The 22,436-nt window shown below is 39.1% G+C and overlaps 1 protein-coding gene across 2 annotated transcripts in view; it reads left to right on the top strand.

The window, feature by feature from the left end:
* The window catches only part of Dmxl2 (Dmx like 2), a 111,994-nt gene extending 93,120 nt beyond the window's left edge, over positions 1-18,874 (top strand). The window contains exons 30-44 of one of the 2 annotated variants that reach the window (XM_040729786.1): positions 571-701; positions 1,817-1,902; positions 2,631-2,832; positions 3,849-3,966; positions 7,761-7,823; positions 8,544-8,630; positions 8,759-8,880; positions 10,505-10,643; positions 11,374-11,434; positions 11,520-11,647; positions 12,095-12,172; positions 13,951-14,042; positions 14,673-14,725; positions 16,080-16,297; positions 17,401-18,874. In XM_040729786.1, the coding sequence (XP_040585720.1) occupies positions 571-701; positions 1,817-1,902; positions 2,631-2,832; positions 3,849-3,966; positions 7,761-7,823; positions 8,544-8,630; positions 8,759-8,880; positions 10,505-10,643; positions 11,374-11,434; positions 11,520-11,647; positions 12,095-12,172; positions 13,951-14,042; positions 14,673-14,725; positions 16,080-16,297; positions 17,401-17,610 (1,788 nt within the window). In that variant the 3' untranslated portion in view covers positions 17,611-18,874. The remainder of the gene's footprint in view (positions 1-570; positions 702-1,816; positions 1,903-2,630; positions 2,833-3,848; positions 3,967-7,760; positions 7,824-8,543; positions 8,631-8,758; positions 8,881-10,504; positions 10,644-11,373; positions 11,435-11,519; positions 11,648-12,094; positions 12,173-13,950; positions 14,043-14,672; positions 14,726-16,079; positions 16,298-17,400) is intronic. The other variant, XM_040729787.1, reaches the window with a different exon arrangement.
* Positions 18,875-22,436: the final 3,562 nt, after the last annotated feature.

Raw genomic sequence — 22,436 nt, 5'->3', positions numbered from 1 at the left:
CTACCACATGTTACTAAGGAAATTAGGGTGCCCTCTTGGGCTTCTTCGTCTCACTAATAGAAGAATTTAAAAATAGATTCAAAAGCAAGAGAGAAAGCCATGCTGTTTGAGAAAAGCTGGCATGGAGGGCAGCCATGTGACTGCTTGTCTGCCACAGGGAGTCAGGGACCATCAGAGAGAATAAGGAAGCCCAGAGCACCAGAAAAAACACACTTGATCTCTGACCAAGAGACACAAGAGAAGAACAAAACAGGCAGAATTGTAACTCTCCACGCCTACTTGGGTTTTAATTCTCTTGTCTGCGTAGAGCTGAATGAGGCTCAGACTCATCTTCTACACAGTTCTTCTATTGAATCTCAGATACTTTCCCCCTGGTAGTCTTGGCTTTTGTAAATCTAGAACCTGCAAAAGAAAGTTTTGCTTAGATTGACAAAACTTAATGTATTCAGTTTTAGATCAGAGTAAAACTGTGTGTTGAAATACTTTAGAAATGTTTAAAAGTTTTAAATAAAGCCTAGATTTAATGTTATGAAATTGCATATTCACCAATGGCTTTGCCTTATATTGCAGCCATTTCTTCCTTTATCTGATAGTGGTGTCATATATGATTCTGATGAAAGTGTTCACAGTGACGATGAAGAAGATGATGCCTTTTTTTCAGACACACAAATACAGGAGCACCAAGATCCTAATTCCTATAGGTAAGTAAGCCCTCATCCTCCTTTGGCCTTCTGTTGTAGAAAAACTTGACATTATTTATAGCTATGTAGCTGGATGAGGTAACTTACATCTTTAATCCCAGCAGAGGTAGGCAGAGATCTCTGTGAATTCTAAGCCAGCCTATTCTACAAAACAATTAACCAAATAAAACCCAAAAATAAAAAATAAAAAATTGAGACAGAGTTTATCTATGTATTCCTGGCTGTGGTATATATATATATAGACCAGGCTGATCTCAAACGCCATCTGCCTTTACTTCCCAAGTACGGATATTAAAAACATTTACTACCATGCTGGCTTTTAAATTTGTTGTTGAATAAATAATATTACCATGCATTTATATTAAAGGTGGTATATTTTAGGAATTCTTTATCTTTTAGGTAAGTTTCTATAATAGCTTTCATGAAAATTATAAAGCATTTTATTGAGAAAAAAGTAACATGCTTTTAGAACTTAACACATTGGGAGGCCTGCCCCTTTCTGAATGGAGACAGAGGAGAAGTGAATGGAAAGGGGGGGGGAGGTTGATGGGAGTTGTGACAAGAGGAGGGAGGGGAAACTGGTCAGTATGTAAAATAAATGAAAATGTTATTAAATAAAATTTAAAAAATACTTAATACATCAGTAAAATGATATGCTGCTAAATTCTGTGTGACTGTTATGAGAAATATTTTTCTACAAGGTAATTGTCTTATATTCTATATGTGATGCATTGTTAAAGTTTCCTTCTTCCCTCTGCTCCCTTCCTCCCCTCCCTTCCCTTCCTTTCCTACCTTCCTTTCCTCTCTCCCTCCCTCTCACTAAGTAGATCAGGGTGGACTTGAACTCACAGAGATCTACCTGTCTCTGCCTTCCAAGTGTTGGGATCAAAGGTGCATGCCATTACATCCTGCCTCAAGTTTTATTTTTCAGTGACTACAACTAAGCCATTTTTGTGTAATAAACGTCTGAGGCTGCTTCTTTGGGTTTAAATTGGGCCAAACAGTTGCTAGGGGCATCACTACTCTTTTCCTGTGATTCTGTTCCTAGATGTAAGTAGTTTTCTTGCTTGTTTATTTTGTTTTGTTTTGTTTTGCTTTGTTGTCTTCCCAAACAGCTGGGCTCTTCTGCATTTGACAATGGTTAAGCTGGCACTTCACAACATCAAGACTTTCTTTCCTATTGCTGGACTGGAATTCTCTGGTGAGTTTGGAATTTGAAAGTTGTCCTAGTTAGTGTTTCTATTTCTGTGAAGAGCCATCATGACCACAGAAACTCTTATAAAGGAAAACATTTAATTCCTGCATTATAGTTTCAGAGGTTTAGTCCATTGTTATCATGGCTGGAAGCATGGCAGCATGCAGGCAGACATGGTGCTGGAGAAGGAGCTGAGAGTTCTACGTCTAGATCCACAGGCAGCTTGAGCTTCTGAGACCTCAAAGCCCACCCCTTACTGACACACTTCCTCCAACCAAGCCACACCAAGCCATTCCAATAAGGTCACACTTCCCAATAGTGCCACTTCCTATGGACCAAGTATTCAAATAAATGGGGCCATTACTATTCAGACTGCAACAAAAGTCAGTGCTGTCAAATATAATAAATTGTTATTAAGTTAATGTTCAAAATCTATATAGAAGGATGTTTAATATTTTTAAAATATTGCATTAGCTATTTTGTAAAGTCTTTTATTGAAGACTCCAGTCTGTGGTTTGAATTTGATATAAGAACTGCAGTCCGTCTAGAAGACTGGAAAAATCAGAATCCAAACTAGAAAGCTGGACATTTTTCTCTGCTCATTTTACTGCCTTTCATTTTGTTGACAGTATTAAGATTAAAACTAAGACTGTTCAGGTCTGTTTTCAGAAGTCTTGTCTCTAAGAGTATAGCTTTTGCAGCTGTGTAGTGACCTGATTTTCTTAACCTTCTAGAGCTCCCTGTGACATCACCATTAGGAATTGCTGTTATTAAAAACTTAGAGAACTGGGAACAGATTCTGCAGGAGAAAATGGATCACTTTGAAGGACCACCCCCTAACTATGTCAACACTTACCCAACTGACCTCTCAGTGGGAGTTGGCCCAGCTATTCTTCGAAATAAGGCAATGTTGGAGCCTGAAAATACTCCATTCAAGTAAGAAACTTCTTAGAACTCTGATGATAATATAGTTTGGTTTAACTTTTCTAGGAAATAGTTTGACAGAGTATGCCAACAGCCTTCAAAAAAGATTTTACTGGGAACCTGCAGCCAGTCTTCATCAGTGTTATATAGAAACATTACTTTTGTTTTTGTCTTATTTGTTTGTTTTGGTTTTGGGGACAAGATTTCTCTGTGTAACAGCCCTGGCTGTCCTAGAATTCACTTTGTAGACCTGGATGGCCTCAAACTCATAGAGTTCTGCTTGCCTCTGTCTTCCAAGTGCTGGGATTTAAGGCATGTGCCATCTCTCCTGGTGATACATTACTTTTGTAGTTAGGAAAAAAGTTATTTATTATCCGTCTTCTGTGTTTCTTACTCGTGGGGGAGATTTGATAGTCGTCTACATTGCAGTCAGCATCACTGACTTTGTGTATAACTCAGGGAAATGAAGGCTATATTGTTGTTTTGATGCCCACCTGCCCACCTAGCTGTTTTGATGGCAGCATACTTTCAAAAATGTGCATTTGACTGATGCATAAAAGCATAGAAATGGTATTTTCTAGGTTGGTATGTGTTATCTTGATGCATATACATACTATTTAATTTTAAATCATATTAAACATACCTGGCTGCATGCTTTGTTTTGAAGGAACCAGCCTTGTTTAGGAGTAGTGCTCACAAGCTGATATCTTCAAGCAATTGGAAATGCTGTTACTTTATATTCATCAATGTGCTTTTGCTATCTGCAAAGTCTAGAGTGTAATTTAAAAAGAAAACAATGAGTCATTTGATATTTATCTCCCCCAGCTCACTCAGTGTCATTGGAAAATTGATTACTAAGTCAAGCAATTATTTTCAGGAAAACTAAAATTAAGAGGGAAATAAATCATAAGATCTTTTGAGCTTATGGCTGTGTTCTTAGAACACATTTGGAGGATTTAAAGCAAATATCTGCAAAAGCTGTGTTTTCTGTGAACGGATTAGTTGTCAACCATTTGTTCATTTGATAGATCACGGGATGCATCTGCACTTCCAGTCAAGCGACTCTGGCATTTCCTTGTCAAACAGGAAGTTCTTCAGGAGACATTTATTAGATACATTTTCACTAAGAAGAGAAAGCAAAGTGAGGTATTCAGAGATTAATTTTTTTCTGTTGTACTGTTTTCTTTAGTCTCTTTAATGTATCTGATTTTTATTACTTGACTTATTTTGAAAATCTATTTTTGGATGGATTGTTCTCTGTTATTGTTTAAATACTTTGAGGAGTAGCCAAAGCTTTTCAAGCTACAGTGAGCTTCTATAAAACTTGATAGTTCTGTTTTATAGCCACAAAACAGGGCAAATTCCATGAGAAATCATGGATTCAAGTGGCAGTTGGTAATTCTTTTAAACAAATGCTGTTAGACTTCACATAAAATAACATTGCAGTAAATGGTTTCTGGATCCTACCATATAAATGCCTGTACTCTGTGATGTGATCCTTTAAATATGTAATTTAAAACATAACATGGCACACTTTAGGATGTTATTTATTTTTAATTTATAACTGAAAAGGGTTTTTTCTTTCTTCCATTTTATTTTTAATTTGACGAGGGCTTCTGATCCCCTGGAACTGGAGTTAGGGTGGTTTACAGCCTCCTGACGTGGGTCCTGGGAAGTGAATGTGGGTCCCTGCAACAGCAGTATGCACTCTTAACTGCCGAGCCATCTCCAATACCAGTGAGCAAGTTTTGAAGAAACAGTTTTTAAGAAAATTGTGAGAGAATAAACTACAGAAATACCAAAAGCAAGATGAAGGATGAATACTTTTAAAAAAATAAGGCACAGTTAGTCTTGAATGGTGATTCCTAAATCAATGTTAGTAATGCATGCATGAGCCAAGAAGAATGACAAATTTAGGTCCTAGCAAAGGATCTCTTTCTTAGAAGACATTTTATTCGGTGTGTCAGTGAGGGTATGGGCAGACTGCAGAGCTTTCAGAACACAATTAAAGGGTTGGCAAGCACAGTCTGTGAGAAGAGAGAAATGAATTGCATTTCATTTAAAAAGGTGAAAATGGAGAGGGACAGTCTAAATGGGTCAGCTTCCCAAGATCAAGTGTAGAACTGCTGAGGCTTTTTCCATGCCTAGGACAACTGCATCTATCACACTCGTTCTTGTTCAGTCATTGTCTGTGTACATGAATAGTAGCTGTAGCCAGTCCTCAAGAATAGCCCAGTGTTTTACCTCTAGGTTTAAGGACAGAAAGAAGGAACTGTAGGGAGTCCTCAGGTCCTAATGAGCTTTTTTGATAACAAAGATTCTAATGGTTTTGAAATTGCTGATGCAGTATTTGTTAGGGAACTCACAGAGGTACACTGTTTGCCTCTGACTGTAGCATTCTTAATGGTGATTGATGCTCACGCCATATTCCACTGTGGGAACCTAAGAAATGACTTTAATATGAAAGATGCTTGCTCAGTTACAAGTTTGTTATTCACAAAAGCCAAATCTTTGAAGGACTGTATTTTCTCAATGTTTAGTTCTTTAAATCATTAAATGTAACAGTTTATAAAAACTGTGTTTTCTTGGTAAGGTTTGTAGTACACACATCCCATTGGATTTATAGAACCTTGAGTACTGTGGGAAGCACTTATGCCCAGGTTTCTTGCATCCTTACAATGTATACCTCTCCGTGTCTCTGCCCTTAGTCTCTCTTCCATCATGTCCTGCAGGCCCTGTGGTCCTGGGGTCAGCAGGCCAAGCTGTGAGGTCCAGTAGAGGGTCCCTATGAACACTACAGTGGGGCAGAGACATAGCAAGCGCTTGTTGCCTAACTTGCTGGATGAATACATTTTAAGTTTTAGGGAAGAGAGTACATACCATGGAGCTGCAAGGAGGATTGTCATCAGTCTCCTTTATGACTTATGTGCATTGGATGAAGTGACTCTCTTGTCGAGTGTTGTGTAGTCTCTGAATCTGTGAACCCTGCAGAATGGCCACCAGTCACCTATGACTGAGCATTGAAATATGGCCCATATGAGTGACTATCCAATTGTGTTTAATTTTGAGTAGCCATGTGGTTAGTGGCTACAATATCAAAAAGTACAGATCTGTTGAAAATGCATTTTCTTTTTTTTTTTTTTTGATTTTTTACGAGATAGGGTTTCTCTGTATTGTTTTGGAGGCTGTTGGTCCAGCCTGGCCTCGAACTCACAGAGATCCGCCTGCCTCTGCCTCCCGAGGGCTGGGATTAAAGGCGTGTGCCACCACCGCCTGGCGAAAATGCATTTTCTTTAAGAAAAAAATTTGGAAAATATTTAAGTCCTTTAAAAGCTGATCACTAGACCCAGAAATAAAATCTCCAACAGGTATGCTTTATCTTTGTAAGTTTGTGGTAGGATTTTTGGTGATCAAAAAATTTGATAAATTGATTAGTAAAATCCTTTAAAAAACCAAAAGCAAAAAACCTTTGAGATGAGATGGGGAGGGAGGGAGGGAGGGAGAGGGGGAGAGAGAGAGAGAGAGAGAGAGAGAGAGAGAGAGAGAGAGAGAGAGAGAGAGGAGACTCTCAGCAGTTAAGAGCACTTGCTACTCTTTCAGGGGACCTGAGTTTTGTTCCTAGCGCCTATATCTGGCAGCTCACAACTGCCTCTGCCTCCAGCTCCGGGGATTTGGCACCGTTTCTGGCCTCTATGGTCATCCACACGCATGTGATGTGAGTGAAAAACACACACATATATACACATAAATGAAAATTTTAAAAATGAAAACATTTGAAATTTTTGACACATAAAGAAGATAGCTTTACTCATCAAATAAGAAAAACATATTCCACAAATCAAACTTTTGTCAGATTACTAAGTGTATCAAACCAGTTAGTTGGCTTAGCAAGCCAGTTCTGTGACTTACCCTGAGGTAGCCATTCTCAGAATAGAGCCCTGTGTTTTCCTGGGTGCTTCATTGTCACCTGGGCTTTATTGCTGTAGCCCCACCCCCACCCTATGGTCCTCACTGGAGGGTCAGAGGATTTGAATGGGCTGTTAGGCTGAAATTGTCATATCTGGAACACTGGGGAGCAGTTTTAGGCTCTGATGATATCTTCTGGAGTTCCTGCAGTAGAGGGATAGTTCCAGTTGTATCTCGCCTAGGACTTGTCAACCAGGGTGCCAGCAAGTGGTCTTTGTTTTCCATGCCTCATCCTCTCAAACATGTATGTACAGGGAGAATAATCTTCAGATTATATGATTACTCAGATTTGTTAATAAGAATGAAACACAGTCCTCAGAACCTTAAAAATGTAAAAATAAACAGGGTGAGGGCAGGAACTAATGGCATAACTGGGAAGATGGCTCAGGCAGTAAATTGCTTGCTGTGCAAGTATAAGGACATGGGTCAGATTCCCTACACCCAAATAAAAGTCCAAGTGCAACAGCACATCTGTGCTCTCAGACTGCGGAGGCAGAAACAGGTGGATCTGGGAAGTTTGCTGGCCGGTAATTGATGAGCTCCAGATTTAGTGAGAGGCCCTGTGTCAAAAAACAAGGTGGAGAGGGGCTGAGGAAGGCTTTCAGTATTGAATTCTGGCTTCCATGTGACCTCATGCACATATATCAATGTATGCATGTACATAATACAAAATTAAAAGAAATAGGTTTTAATTTTTGAGATTATAGTGTGAAAAACGTTAATTTACATAAATGGTATACAAATAATAAATTTTTGTTTTGAAATAGCTTTTATGTTTTCATGTGTATATGATAGAGTAACTTTAGTTGTGCTGTTTTGCTTTGTTTATCTGATGTTTTGTTTTATGCAGTTTAATTTTTGAAGTCAGTTTTGTCATCCATTTGTATGATATCCATTCTAGCTTGAAATTTTTCATTCTCTATGATTTATTTTATGCATGTGTTTTGTGTTTGTGACGGTGTGGTGTTATGTAGTCTGTAGAAGAACATGTGGAGCATGTCAAACACAACTCGGTGGCAGAAGATTGCCATATCAAGGTAGTCTCCCATGCGCTTCTTTGTAGCTCACTTTTCAAAGTTCTCAGAGCTAACCCTCATCTCTCATGCTAACCGTGACCGCCCAGCTGAGGAAGAGAACTTGCTCAGACTTCCTTGAGTGGAGGATAGGTGACACCCTGTGTCTAGCTCTGCTCTGCTCAGCTAGAGATTCTTCTTGTTCTCATCTCCATTTCTGTCACATTTTTGAGAATGTTTTCGAATACGACTGGTCTTTCTTCTTGACTCTCCTTCTCGTGCTTCCCATTTGTCTCAGATTCTCCAGATGTCTCCCCTTCTCCTGACAAGTCTACATTCTTTTCCCCTCATCTTCCTAGGTTCTCTCTGTTCCATTTTCCAACTCTTCATAAGTCTCCTTTGACTTTCTGTGACTTTGTCCTTCACCTATGCCTCCCTGCCCCTATCACAGAATATTTGTACATTTTTGGAAGAGTTAGAATAAAATATAAATTATGAAAAATTCTGGTCATCTTTTATAATCATTACTTGTACATTCACATTGGGATTCTTTATAATTGAGGTGTTTGATTACAGAGTTTCAGGGCATGAGAGCAGACTTCCAAACTAATTCCTAACACATTACTCCTCCCCTACTTACTCTCCCTACTGCCGCCCATTTTCTTCTTTCCTAAGTGTAATCCTGTGGGATGTTTGTTTCTGTGCAGTCACGCAGCATAACTAACCCTTAGCAATGTTTTGTAGGTTGAAGCTGATCTGGGCTATCCAGGAGGGAAGGCAAAGGTCATTCATAAGGAATCTGACATGATCATGGCGTTTTCTATTAATAAGGTAAACACTGTAGTCATTATGAACAATATACTGATTTTCTATTAATAAGGTAAACACTGTAGTCATTATAAACAGTGTACTGATTTTTGGCAAAATTGTCTGAATCATTGTCTGCCTTTGCTTTATAGGCAAATTCTAATGAAATTGTTTTGGCTTCAACACATGATGTCCAAGAACTCGATGTTACTTCTCTGCTGGCCTGTCAGTCATATATATGGATTGGAGAAGAATATGATAGAGAATCTAAAAGGTATGTCTTGTGGCTGATTATAAATACCATTGTCTTCAGCCAGTGTTTGCTAAATTATTGTTATGAGATAGATGTACCTCTCTTCAGTTGTATAAGAAACAAACATAATGGGCTCAGTTGACGGTAAAAGGTCTTTGCTTATATTAAAATTTATAAATTACTCAGGAGAACAGAATACAAGGTCTGAAGTTCAAGGCCAGACTAGTTATGTAGCAAGACCTTGTCTAAAAACAAACAAATACAGGAACTGGAGAGAGCTCTGTCGGTAAAGTGTTTGCTGCATAATCATGAGGACCTGAATCTGGATGCCCAGGACACATCTAAAACCTGAGTAGCAAGTATCCTTAACACCAACACTGACAAAATAGTGAGAGGTAGGTTCCAGGGCTTGCTGGCATTCCAGCCTAGTAGAAGCAGGAAGCTCCAGTTGAGTGGGAGACCCTGCCTCAAAAGAATATGGTAGCGAGCCATTGAGGAAGGCATCTGACTTCAACCTTTGACTTGCATAGGTCCATGCAACTAAAAACAAATACACCAAACATACACAAAAATAAAAACCAAGCAAATAAGTAAATGTAAAATGAAATAATTTGATATGTGGGCTACCTGTATGGAAGAGATCACTTAATGATTAATATGTTTAATCAAAATAAAATCTGGACTAAATATGTTTTAGAAGTTTTTATTGCCACATATTAATTATACATATGGGTTTCACTATGGTGTTCTCATACATATACATAATATATTGTGATCATATTACCGTTAGCCTCTTTGTCCCTCCCTACTCCCAACTCATACCTTTTATTGTCTTAGCTAGCTCCCGTCTCTTTTTGTGCCTTATGTATGTGTTTGTGACTCCATGTGTTTCATTAGGGTTGCTTGCAGGAGCGCTGGCACTTTACCATGCTGTGCCGCTGAAGACCATGTCTTTCCCTAGCCCACCAACCATCAGTTGCGTATAAATCCTCACAGAGGGTTAAAATACTCAAAACAAACTTGTTTTAATTTTGTAGCAGTGAAGCTGCTCATACAGATAAAACTGAATTTCAATTTTGTTGAAGGAGGAAAACCTAGTGTTAAAATTGACTAGATTAAGATGTGTGCCTAAGTTTATTTATTTGTTTTGATTTATTTGTTTATTTTGAGACAGGGTTTCTCTGGATAGTCCTGGCTGTCCTGGAGCTCAGTCTGTAGACCAGGCTGGCCTCAAACTCACAGAGATCTATCTGCCTCTGCCTCCTGAGTGCTGGAACTAAAGGTGTGCCCAGCTCTGTGCTTCAGTTTTTAATCAATAGATACTTATTCTATTTTTTAAAATAATAGTTTTAACTGCTGAAGAAAAAATTGTTTAAAAAAAAAAGAAGTGCCAGGTAGTGGTGGTACACTCTGTGAGTCCGAGGCCTACCTAGTCTAAAAACCAAGTTCTAGGGCAGCCAGAACTGTCATACAGAAACCCTGTCTTGGAAATGAAAAAAAAAAAAAAAGTAAACCCTTACTAAATCTCTATCCTGGAGGGGGGAATCATTAAAAAAGAATCTTTTATGGTTGTATAAAATCTCTGTAGTTGGATTTGTGTTGAGAGAATGATACTTTTAGAGTAACATGCCACTGTTTTTCACAGTTCGGATGATATTGATTATCGTGGTTCCACCACAACCCTGTATCAGCCTGGTGCAGCCTCCCATTCTACAAGCCAAGTGCATCCGCCTCCATCTCTGCCGTGGCTAGGCAGCGGGCAGACCAGCACTGGAGCTACTGTGGTATGGCTTATTTCTAGGCACATGTGGTTTCTGGGTATGGATTCCTCAAGAAGTATTTTGACATTACTTGACATAGAAATCATCCTAAAGATGAGAATAACTTTGATTTACTTTGAGTTTTCCCAGTGCATGATTTTTTTTCACACATCAACCACAGGTCAGAATGGATGCTATTATTCCCCGTTATCATTTTATAGATGAACAAACTGACACACACAATGGTAAAGCAAAATCATACATATTTATGTTCAAAAATTGCCTCAGATTACCAAAGATTAATTCTTGGTCACTGGTTGAAGAAGCCCTCCCTGTTCTTTCATGTCCTACTGAAGAGACTGGGTACCAGCTGGGTGCAGAGGTTCATGCTTGTAATCCTTATATGCAAGAGGCTGGGGCAGGAAGATTGCAAATTTGAGGCTAGTCTGGGCCACAAAGCCAGAGCTTACCTTAAAAAAAAAAAAAAAGCAACCTGATTGTTCTGAGGAAGGGAGCAGTTGGAAGAGAATCCCTTGTTCCTTTATCACTAGATGAAGCAGTTTGTAATGTCTTCACAGAGCAGGGATGTACTAGTAGGTTGTCTCTGTTTCCACAAATGTGTGTTAAATGGTCCAACAGGGTTTCTCTCAGTTAGTTTCTTACAAGGATGGATGGCATGGGAATTGCTCTGATGTCTGTCCTTCCTTGTCCCTTCTGGCTGTACAGAGTAAATCCTCTTTTCCTCCTTTTAAAGCTCATGAAAAGGAACCTCCATAATGTGAAGAGAATGACTTCACACCCTGTCCATCAATATTGTAAGTATCTTATTTGTCTGTCATCTAAAGGTTTCAGGAACTATTGAAACTCTTCAGTTTCTTGCTCCCTACCTTCTGTGTTTAGATCTCACTGGTGCCCAGGATGGCAGCGTACGTATGTTTGAATGGACACGACCTCAGCAACTTGTCTGTTTCCGGCAAGCTGGCAATGCAAGAGTTACTAGGTTGTATTTTAACTCACAAGGCAACAAGGTTTGTTCCTGGTGGTTAGTGCTGAATGCATCCAAAAATATCTGTGAATACTGAGGGTAAAATATTCAGTCAGTTTATTGGATTCTGTTTATATAGACTTTTTTCTTATAATAGAAACACAAATCTGCCAGATGTCCAGTCAGTCATTTCAGCATTGAGTGAAAGAAAACTACTTCTGCCCCAAGTGCCCTTGGCATCACCCAGTTTTCTGGAGTCTTAGTGATACCCAGTTTTTCCCTGTGTTGCAGAGGCTTAGAGGAAGACAGTGGGGAGGATGTGGAGTACACATAGAAGGTGACAGGGAAGGTGGGGTACTTGGACTTTATGGGAAACTCAGTGGATACAGCCATAGGTTTGTGGAGTCTGAGCAAGTCTCGTGTCTGTAGGTGATCTTACTTTGGCAGGGGTTCTGAGAATCTGTGTTTGATGTTCATGTCATTCTTACAGTGTGGTGTTGCAGATGGAGAGGGTTTTCTGAGTATCTGGCAAGTTAACCAAACTGCATCAAATCCTAAACCTTACATGGTAAGTGCCCCTCACATTCCCAGAGTGCATGCAGAGAATATAGTGTTGATGAAGTATCTGCTTTTAACAGTGGATCTCAGCAGTGGTTCTCTTGGAAAATGAAAGTTCTGTGCAGCATCTTGCTTCAATTTAGACAAAAATTGCCAAACAACAACAAATAATCTTTGCTTTTTAACTTAAAGGGCAACTATGATTTTCCCTGTGTATGGTTCAAGTAGAATACCTTTTTAATGGTACTTTTGTTCTTATGGGAAACAATTCTTTTTAGTTGTAGAATTTTATTAAGTACATAATTAAAATTCAAACAGGTTCTGCGCACTAATTTCCTTCAGAATTTTTCCTTCTTACAAGACCGTACTCTAGCACTAAAAGCTTACTAACACACAGTGTGTTAAATACTTGACAACAGTTTGGTGTGGCCTAGGAGGGGAAGACGATACTGTCCTGTGTGGGACTTAAGCGTCTTTATTAGATATATTCATTTTCTTCTTATATGTGTTTTGCCTGCAAGTGTGTGTGTGCACCTCCAGAGGTCATAAGAGGGCGTTAGATTCCTTGGAACTGAAATTGGAGAGGATTGTGAGCCACACATGGATGCTGAGAAGAGCAGCACTGCTCTTCACCTCTGAGCTCTCTCCAGCCCTGGGTGGGACTTTCGGCATTAGATAAGTAAATGGAGACTCAAAGTTTGGAGCCTTCTGGGTCCAGACCAAATGCTTTTAAATTGACCTTTCTAGAGTATATAGATTTTTTAAAGCTCTTTATTAAAAAATATTTTCATACAGTGTATTTTGACTGCATTTCCCCCTTCCTGACTCCTTCATTATATGTAAGAGACAAGAATATCCCTTTTGTATTAGTGTACTGTAGACTGCCATAATTTTTTCTAAGAAATGCAAGTAATTTTGAGTGTGTGTTTTGCCTTCAGTCTGACCAGCTCATGCAGAATTTTTTATTTTTAAATACCCTGGCATCCTCTTATTTGGGCCCTCACTTTGAAATTTCTGTTCTCATCACCTGATCTAGCAAGAAAGGAGTCCTTGGTTTCATAAATGGTTTCCCACATCCCTGGACCTTCTTAAGAGCCTTTGAGGGCAGTTTTAAGTTTGTAGGCTTTGTGTAGGACTACTTTAAAAGTGTGTGTGATTGGCAAAGCTTGGGTGGACACAGAGAGTACAAAGGTGGCAAAGGTAGATATTTGTATTTAGACTACAAAGTTAACTCGACTGAATTTTACACCACAGCCTAAGGTAGATGGACAACTTAGAGTTCACCTCAGGTTATTGTTGATTATGACTTGTACTATTTATATTTATCAAGTTATTCAAGGTTGTCAGCACTAAAATTGTTGGAGCTCTTAATCTAATCACATGTCTTTAGTAAGCTCATATATTTAGTTTGAGGTAGAGTCTTACTGCAGCCCAGGTTGACCTTCAAATCTTAGGCTCAAAAGGTCTTCCTGCTTCAGCCCTTCCAGTTGCTGATGCTGCAGACACCCCACAGTGTGGACCTGTACCATTCTTCCCCATCACGACCTAATTTAAAACATTGTTGTTGGGTGTGGTAGTACAGCACTTGGGGAATTGAGAATCATGAGTTTGAAGCAACTTGAGTTATGTATCAAGATCTTTTATCAAAATAAACAAAAATGAAAAATAAAATTTAAAAACAGATATTCTCACTCGTAAGTCTTGTATGTTATTGGTAGGACAGTATTTGTATTATTTCAGTTGCTACTGAACTTATAGATAACTTTGGTTATATTTTGTTCTCTGTAGAGTTGGCAGTGTCACAGTAAGGCCACAAGTGACTTTGCGTTTATCACCTCTTCAAGTCTAGTTGCAACATCTGGACAGTCCAATGACAATAGGTAGGTTGACAGAAACTAAGAAAATTGTAGGCACAAAGCTATCTTTCCTAGAAAGTAAGGATTTCTTTTAGTAGGTTTTTTTTAATCCAAGGATTTTTATTTTTAATGTTTTGTAATCCTTGCGATGACTTTCCTTACCAGAAAGAAACAAAACAAAAATTTCTCCTAATGTAGTCTGTAGTAACAGTTACATTTTATGCTGAAGTAGTTTAGTGTTTTAAAAAAGCTATCATTATGAAGTGTTTTAGTAATACTAAGTGTTTGGCATGCTATAGTCGTCATTCTTTGCATTTCCCCCTCACACTGTTTTCATTAGCTGCATACTATGACTAGTTAGTGCCTGTTTGCTGGAAGTGATTACTTCCCCAGGATAAAGAAGTAACCTTCTTCTGAGGAAGTCATTTTCCAGTTTCTGCAGAGGGTAATAGAGAGAGGGGGCTGGGGATGCAATGACAGGAACCTTAAGAAACAGTCCGATAGTAGTTTTGGAAAGGATTAACTCTTAGAAGAAATAAATCACCCCCATACTAGTTGAAAATCTCAAATAAGTACAAATATTTTTCTTGACAGAATTTGTCCTTATCGATGATTTTAGAATGTTTCTGATGTACTTTGTTATTTCTTTAAAAGAAATGTATGCCTCTGGGACACATTAATATCACCTGGAAACAGCCTCATTCACGGTGAGTTAAGGTGTGATTTTTGACGTATTATAAAGGAATGCTCTCCAGGTTTGATTTTACTTCATGAACCCAGAGTTTGCTTACAGGTTGATGTGAAGGATTGTATACAGAGAGAAGAGGTTTATTTTGGCTAACAGGTTCAATCCCTGGTTGTTTGTTCTTTGAGTCTATGGCAGAGAAGCACTTCATGGAGGGAACGTGAGGTGGAGGAAGCTGCTCTCCCCATGACTGCCAAGGAGCAGAGGGAAGAGGAACCAGGAGCCCCTTGAAGCTCCCTGAGGCCTGTCTTCCTTCCACGAGGCCCTAATCTCCTAAAAGCCCTGCTACCACCTCCTCAGTGGTGCCATGAGCCAGATTATTTGGAGACACTCATCCAAGCGGTAGCAGGACAGACAGCTCCTTAGCTTGTGACTGGAAGTATTCAGGTGCATGAGGTTGAGTATTCTTAGCCGTAGGGATCTTGGATGAGGACAGCATCGGGTGGGGTAAATGCTGCTGGGTAGTGATGAAGAGAGTGAGAGCTCTGAGAAACTTGGACTCCACTTCTGCTTCTACATGCTATTAGAAACACTTGGATTTAACCTGTGTGCAATACATATTAAGGAGGGTTAGTGTGCCATTCCCATATAGGGTGCTTCTCCATAGTGCATGAGGCGTAGAATTTAGGACTTAGATTTAAGCGTGATTTTTCTGTTCATGTTTCATGTTGATATAATGGGTAGAAATTGTTTTCTAGCATCACTCAGCACTTTAATTACAGGAGTTCAGAAATTCCATGGCTTAAAAGATGGATGCTCTTTAGTTTTTCTGTTTGTTCTTTTGTGACTGTGCAGAATATCTGACAGAAACAACTAAAGGAAGAAGAGTGTGTTGTGGTTAAGGGTTCCAGAGGTTTCTCTTCATAGTCTGCTGGCTCCATGTTTCCCAGGCTGTGAGGAGGTAAAACGTCACATCAGAGAACATGTGATGAGGTAGACCTCACCACACCTCAAGGTAGACAGGAAGCAGAGCAGAAGGAAAGGCTGTAGGAAAACATGGTCCAAAGGAGCATGCCTCCAGTGATCTATTCCCATAGCCAGGCCCACCCTCCACAGTTTCCCAGTAATGCCATCAAATTATGAATCTTTCCATGTATAATCAAGAGCTGAAGCCAGTGCCCTCATGGCTGTCATCTCTTAGTGATTGGATTCCTGTACCAGGTAGCTGGGGACAAATCTTCAACATATGAACCTGTTGGGAGACACTTTCTAAACAAATCATAACACTTGGAATGAAAAAGTGCTGTATTTTAAATATCAGAACCAAACACTAGAAGTTGTTTTGGGAAAGTCTCTTGGTGTTTTTCTCTTTTCAGGTTTCACATGTCATGACCATGGTTCCACAGTACTTCAGTATGCCCCCAAACAACAGCTCCTAATCTCTGGAGGCAGAAAAGGATACATCTGCATTTTTGACATAAGACAGAGACAGCTCATGCACACCTTCCAGGCACACGACTCAGCTATTAAGGCTTTGGCTTTGGACCCCTGTGAGGAATACTTTACTACAGGCTCTGCTGAAGGCAATATAAAAGTAAGTAAGCACATTTCTGTTTTCAAGACTGTTAGGAAAGAGAAAACACAGCTCTTGTACTCTGAAATGGAGGCCTTGTGGGGTACTGGATGTCCTTGACATGCAACCATAGCCAGCCCTCACTTCTGTATGGGTCTTTCTAAACCATCCTGCTTTGGAAATCCAGTTAATAATCAAATTCACTGGACTCTCAAGTTATCATTACTATGAATCTGGAGAGGGCTGGGGGGCAACTGAGTGGTACAGTACTTGTTTACATGTGCAAGATCCTGGGTTCCATTCCCAGCATCACAAAATATTAACAAAAGGGGTCTTTATTTTGAGTAAAATGGTTTGAGGTTTTGTTTTGTAATGATGAAGATTTGAGTCCAGAACCTCATGATGCCAGACAAGTACTCACTAACAAGGTACGCCACCAGCCCCAAGTATGTGGGTCTAATTAACACGTGGATACATTTGACAAAATTAGTTTGTTACCTCAGAATTTTCTGACTTTTCCCTACCTCTGTCCTCATAGCTGGAGGAATGTTTCCAGGTGGGTGACGTAGTACCAGATTTCTTTTTTGTTTTTTGGGGTTGTTTGTTTGTTTATTTGTTTGTTTTTCCGAGACAGGGTTTCTCTGTGGCTTTGGAGGCCGCCCTGGAACTAGCTCTTGTAGACCAGGCTGGTCTCTAACTCAAAGAGATCCGCCTGCCTCTGCCTCCCGAGTGCTGGGATTAAAGGCGAGTGCCACCACCACCTGGTCCAGATTCCTTTTATGTTACATTAGGCCTAGCTTCACATGGAAACATATTTTGTTGGATTAAATATTGGCTGAATTAGTGGTATATATGTATATATGCATGTGTGTGTGTGAAATATAAAACTATAATAGAAAGCGAAGAAAGAAATTTGGAGGAAGAAGCAGTGAGTCTAAGGATAGGCTATGACTTATGTGAGTGATAATATCACTACCTGTTAGGTAGACTGTTTAAGAAAACAGTCAGCAGAATGTTGGACGTTGGTGTATGTAGTTAGGTCAAGGAATAGAAGAGAGGGCCATACTTTTACTTTGGGTCTCTCATTTTAATAACTGACCATATTTATTTTCTTTTTAAACTAGGTATGGAGATTGACAGGTCATGGCCTGATTCATTCATTTAAGAATGAACATGCTAAGCAGTCCATATTCCGTAACATTGGAGCTGGAGTAATGCAGATTGACATCAGCCAGGACAATCGACTGTTCTCCTGTGGTGCAGATGGCACACTGAAAACCAGAGTTCTTCCCAGTGCTTTTAACATCCCTAATAGGATTCTTGACATTCTGTAGTTTGAAAGATTGGGGGTTTACTTTATATACCTATCAGCTAAAAGATGTAATTCAAGAATTAGGCAATTCCGCTTTCCAAGACACTGTTAACACCTTGAAAAGCAACACAGAGAATCTCTGTGGAATTTGATACAAGCTGGGCTTTACTGTACCTGAGTGTTGCCTCTGCAGGTTGGTAGAGTGCATGTACCTTGTCATAACACTGACATATTAAAAAAAATCAATCAACCTTGTATTGTATGAAGGGAAGCTATTCTTTACATCATGTATCAAACCTGATTCAGAAACATTTGAGGTTAGCTAACAGTAAGTTAAAATAATGAACAGGGCCTTTATACCAAATTGAGGAAGAAAACATTGCTGATTCAGGTTTTTCTTCCTGTTCTCATCATGGATGAAGCATGCCGCTGTCTCCTTTGTCGAATGAAGGATAGTCATGAGGTGTTAGATGCTCTAGACACCAGAAACACTTCTTAATTGTGGAGCATTGCCCAGTCATTCTCATTCTTCCCTGCTGAATATTTTTCCTGTTAGTCTTTATACCAAACTAGTACTGTAACTTGCAAATGAGTGCAAATTTAAATGCAATGTTTTCCTCACGATTTGCACATTGACATTTTTTGGACTGCTAGTTTTTCTATTAAAATATTTGCCTTTATGTCAGGAATGTAATATGTTAGACATGCGTATTTGTAGTAAAGCAAAACATACCTTCTTAGTCCAGTTTAGTACCTTTTCTTTTCATGTATCTAAGGTTAATAAGGCACATTTAAGGCTATGTTGAAACTACACCAGTAGACCATTTCATATCAACTAAATGAATGTTAGGCTTTTTGTGGCCAGTTGATGAGATTGGTGATTTTATTTATTGCCACAGCCTATTGTATAAACTATGCAGCGTTAAATATTATTTGCTTGTAAAATATTAGCCAATGTCATATTTTGATGTATTTCCTTCATTATGACCAAAAGTATGTTGTAATATTGAAACCAGTGTCTGTGTATGTTTTAAGTGTTTACCAGCAAATTGTCTCATCATGTAATGAGAATGTGTAATGCCCATGTGGTGAATAGTAATACATAATGGTATAAAGCACCTTTCTCTGATGGCAATGTGGTACTCATGCTGTGAAATACATGTGTAAAAGAAATGTTATCTGTTAGAGTTTTCTTTTAGTTTGGCCTATTTAAGTAGAGTGGTCTGGCATTCTTTGACACTGTTTTTAAGAGTTAATTTTAATAAAATGATTAACTATTAGAGAAATTTTAAGCCCTTATGCTGTTTATTCATTCACACATTATCTGTGGAACATCATGTATGCATCAAGCGATTCTAGTGAGATGGAGATTGAGAGTTGAGTATGTGTTTACTTCATTGGACCTTTCTGGAGAGATTCGGTTCATAGAAGGAAGTGTAACTGGTGGTAATGCCAGTGAAGGAGCTGTGCAGGGAATTGTGCTTCTGTAGTTGGAAGGAAGAGAATGTTGACCATACAGAAACAGACCTGACAAAAATATGGGGTAAACATTCACCTAGACCATGTGCCACTCTTTAGAATACTGCAGCCCGTGAGTACTGCATTGTCTTTGTGCATAGTGTAACAAGATAATAAAAGTGTTCAGTAAGAATCTGAAAGGTAATAGATTTGCCTTTCAAAAATTGAGTGCCAAAGGTTTGATCTGAACTTGTACTTTATGATAACCTGCCATTTGTCACACTTAAAATTTATCAAAATAAGCCGGGCGGTGGTGGCGCACACCTTTAATCCCAGCACTAGAGAGGCAGGCGGATCTCTGAGTTCGAGGCCGGGCTGGACCAACAGCTTCCAAAACAATAGAGAGAAACCCTGTCTCGTAAAACCAAAAAAAAAAAAAAAAAATTATCAAAATAGACTTAAAAACAGTTTAATGTTTATGCATTCTGTTTTCTCTTTCTTTAAGTTAGGTTGGTTGACGAAAGGGAACCTTACAACAAATACCAGGATAACTCATTGGAGCTTTGTTCTAGTTTTTTTTTTTTCTCTTTTTTCCTGTCATTATGGTAAACACCGTGAACAAAAGGAAAGGGGTTTACTTTAGCTTACAGGTTACAGTCTGTCATTGAGTGAAGTCAGGGCAGGAATTCCAGGCAGGAGCTTGAATCAGAAGTCACAGAAGAATGCTGCTTCAGGTTGTGTCCAGCTATCTGCCTGGGGATAGCCCTGCCCAAGGACTTGATATTAGCAGTCAAGAAATGTCCTGCAGACATGCCCACATAGCAGTCTGATGGAGGTAATTCTTCAATTGAAGTTCTTTTCCCCAGGTATGTTACAGTGACAGCCAAGATCATTATAAGTCTTCAGAATACATGGAAGGTCTGCGAGCCACCTTTGCTGCTAAGTCGCTTCTTCTCTTTGCGTTGTTTTCCCCTCACCCGTCACCATCCACAAACCCACAAGTCTAGCTCCAGACTCATGGCCTGGGAGCTGCTTTTGTTGGGTAAGTCACTTCTTCCCTTTACCATGCCCCTCCCTGCCTGTGACCATCTCCAAACCCCTAGGACTAGTTCTGGACTTGTGCCCTGCAAACCTGCTTTGTTAAAGAGACATCCTTGACTTGTGAGCTCTCCTTTCCTCTTATGTCATTTCCTCAGCACATTGTTATCTCTATACTCTCAGGCCTAGTTCCACACCATTCTTTGAGAGCCGTGTTAGTTAGCCAGGTCCAATTAAACAGCTCATCCACCAGCTTTACCTGGCCCAGCTCAGATCACATACCTCTTTTATTGGCCCAATCTAAGGAAGCCCAGAATATCACATCAGACATGCTCAGGTCAAATCACAAAAATAAAAGCAATACGAATGGCCAAGACATTGTGTTTTCCATCAAACCCACTAGTCCTGAAGAAGTGTTCTGTACTGCCTAGATGAATGTCAGGAACAATCATAAACTCTATCAAAGAATTCAAGAACTTGAAAGAAGACAGAAATAAACACTTTACTGAACTTCCAAAAGAACAACAAGCACCTGAGTGATGTTCAAGAAACTACAAATATGTGACTGAATGAGATGACAAATATAATTCAGTATTTGAAAGCTGGACTTAGTAGGTAGAAATACCGATGTGAACACAAGCTGAAGTAAAGATGAAGTTGAAAAATTCAATATCCCAATGAGAAAACTCAGGTGAAGGCCTTATAATAGAATGAATCTGGTAGAAGATAGACTATTAAGATTCAAAGATAAATGTTTCTGTCACTTCCCTATTGCTGGAAAAAAACACAGTGACCAAGGGAAACTTTTAAAAAAGAAGTATTTAATTGGGACTTCAGTCCCAGAGGGTTAGAAACCCATTACCATCGTAGTAGGAGGCACGCAGACATGCCACTGGAACAGAGACAGCACACATTCCAGTCCAAGGATAGAAGCAAAGAGCACATGGAGGATGGCGGGAGGCTTTTGGCGCACCCCCAACAAGGCCACACTGCCTAACCCTTTCCAAGCAGTTCTATCAGCTGGGGTCCAGGTATTCAAATATGAACCTCTGGGGGCCATTCTCATTCAAACCACCACAGGACCTATGTCAAATAAGCAAAAAACATGAAAAAAATTAAACACAGGAAAGGAATATGCAAGAAATATGGGACACCCCCAAAAGACCATGAGAAGCCCAGGTCAATTACATTGACTAGGTCTTTAACAAAGTCACAGAAGAAAACATCCCCAAACTAAAGAAAGACATACCCATACAGATATAAGAAACACAGAATCCCAACTAGGTAAGACCAGAAAACGAAACATTGTATAGTACATCATAATTAAAACAAATATACAGAATAAAGAAAATATATTGAAAGTTGTAAGAGAAAATAAAAATTACCTATAAAGGAAAATCCACCAGAGAAAAACACATAATTTCTCAGTGGAAACTGTGAAATCTGGAAGAGTTTGAAACACTGAACTCACAAGTTCTAAAAGACCACAACTGCCTACCTAGACTACTATATCCAGCACAACTATAAGCCATAGTTGAACGAGAAAGACTTTCAATGATACAGTCTAAAAGGTTCTTACCCAACAATAAAAATGTTAAACAGAGTAATAGAAACAATATTTTGAATTGAAAAGAGGAATAAACTCAACCAAAGCAATTTTACAAATATGAAATACAAATCACAAGAACACAAACCAGCAAAATGGTACCAAAATAACTTTCAATAATAACTCCAAATATTAAATGCCTCAACTCTTTAATCAAAAGACATAGGCTAGCTGGGCATGGTGGCATACTTCCTTAATCCCAGCACTCAGCACAGAGGCAAATGTGTATTTATGTGTTCAAGACAAGCCTGGTCTGCATAGCAAGTTTCAGGCCAGTTGGAGCTACATAGTAAGATGCAATACTCCCCCTCCAAAAAAGCTGGATAGATTAAGAAAAACCAGAAAAACAAACTCCATCTGTCTGTTGTCCATAAGAAATTCACTTTAGCTTTAAAGATAGGCATGTGCCACCTTAAAGGGAAAAAAAGGAAAAGTTATTTTTATTTCAAGCCAGAATTGCCATCCTAGTATCTGACAAAATAGACTTCAAGGGCATTTCATTCTAACCAAGGGATCAGTTAATCGAAAGCTATTACAACACTAAGCATGTGTGCACCAGACTCAGGTATACCTAATTTCATAGCATACTAATGGAGTTAAAGGCACAAATTAACTAACATAAACCTGGTAATAGTATATCCTTTCAACACACCACATTTTCCAATAGCTAGGTCATCTGGACCAAAAAAAAGAAAAAGAAAAAAAGGAGAAACCTCAGAATTAAGTGACATCTTACATCAAATAGA

The sequence above is a fragment of the Mesocricetus auratus genome, unplaced genomic scaffold (assembly GCF_017639785.1).
Source record: "Mesocricetus auratus isolate SY011 unplaced genomic scaffold, BCM_Maur_2.0 Super-Scaffold_100022, whole genome shotgun sequence".
NCBI lineage: Eukaryota > Metazoa > Chordata > Mammalia > Rodentia > Cricetidae > Mesocricetus > Mesocricetus auratus.
Note: the sequence above shows the minus strand (reverse complement) of the source record. Positions and strands in the feature narration are given on the sequence as shown.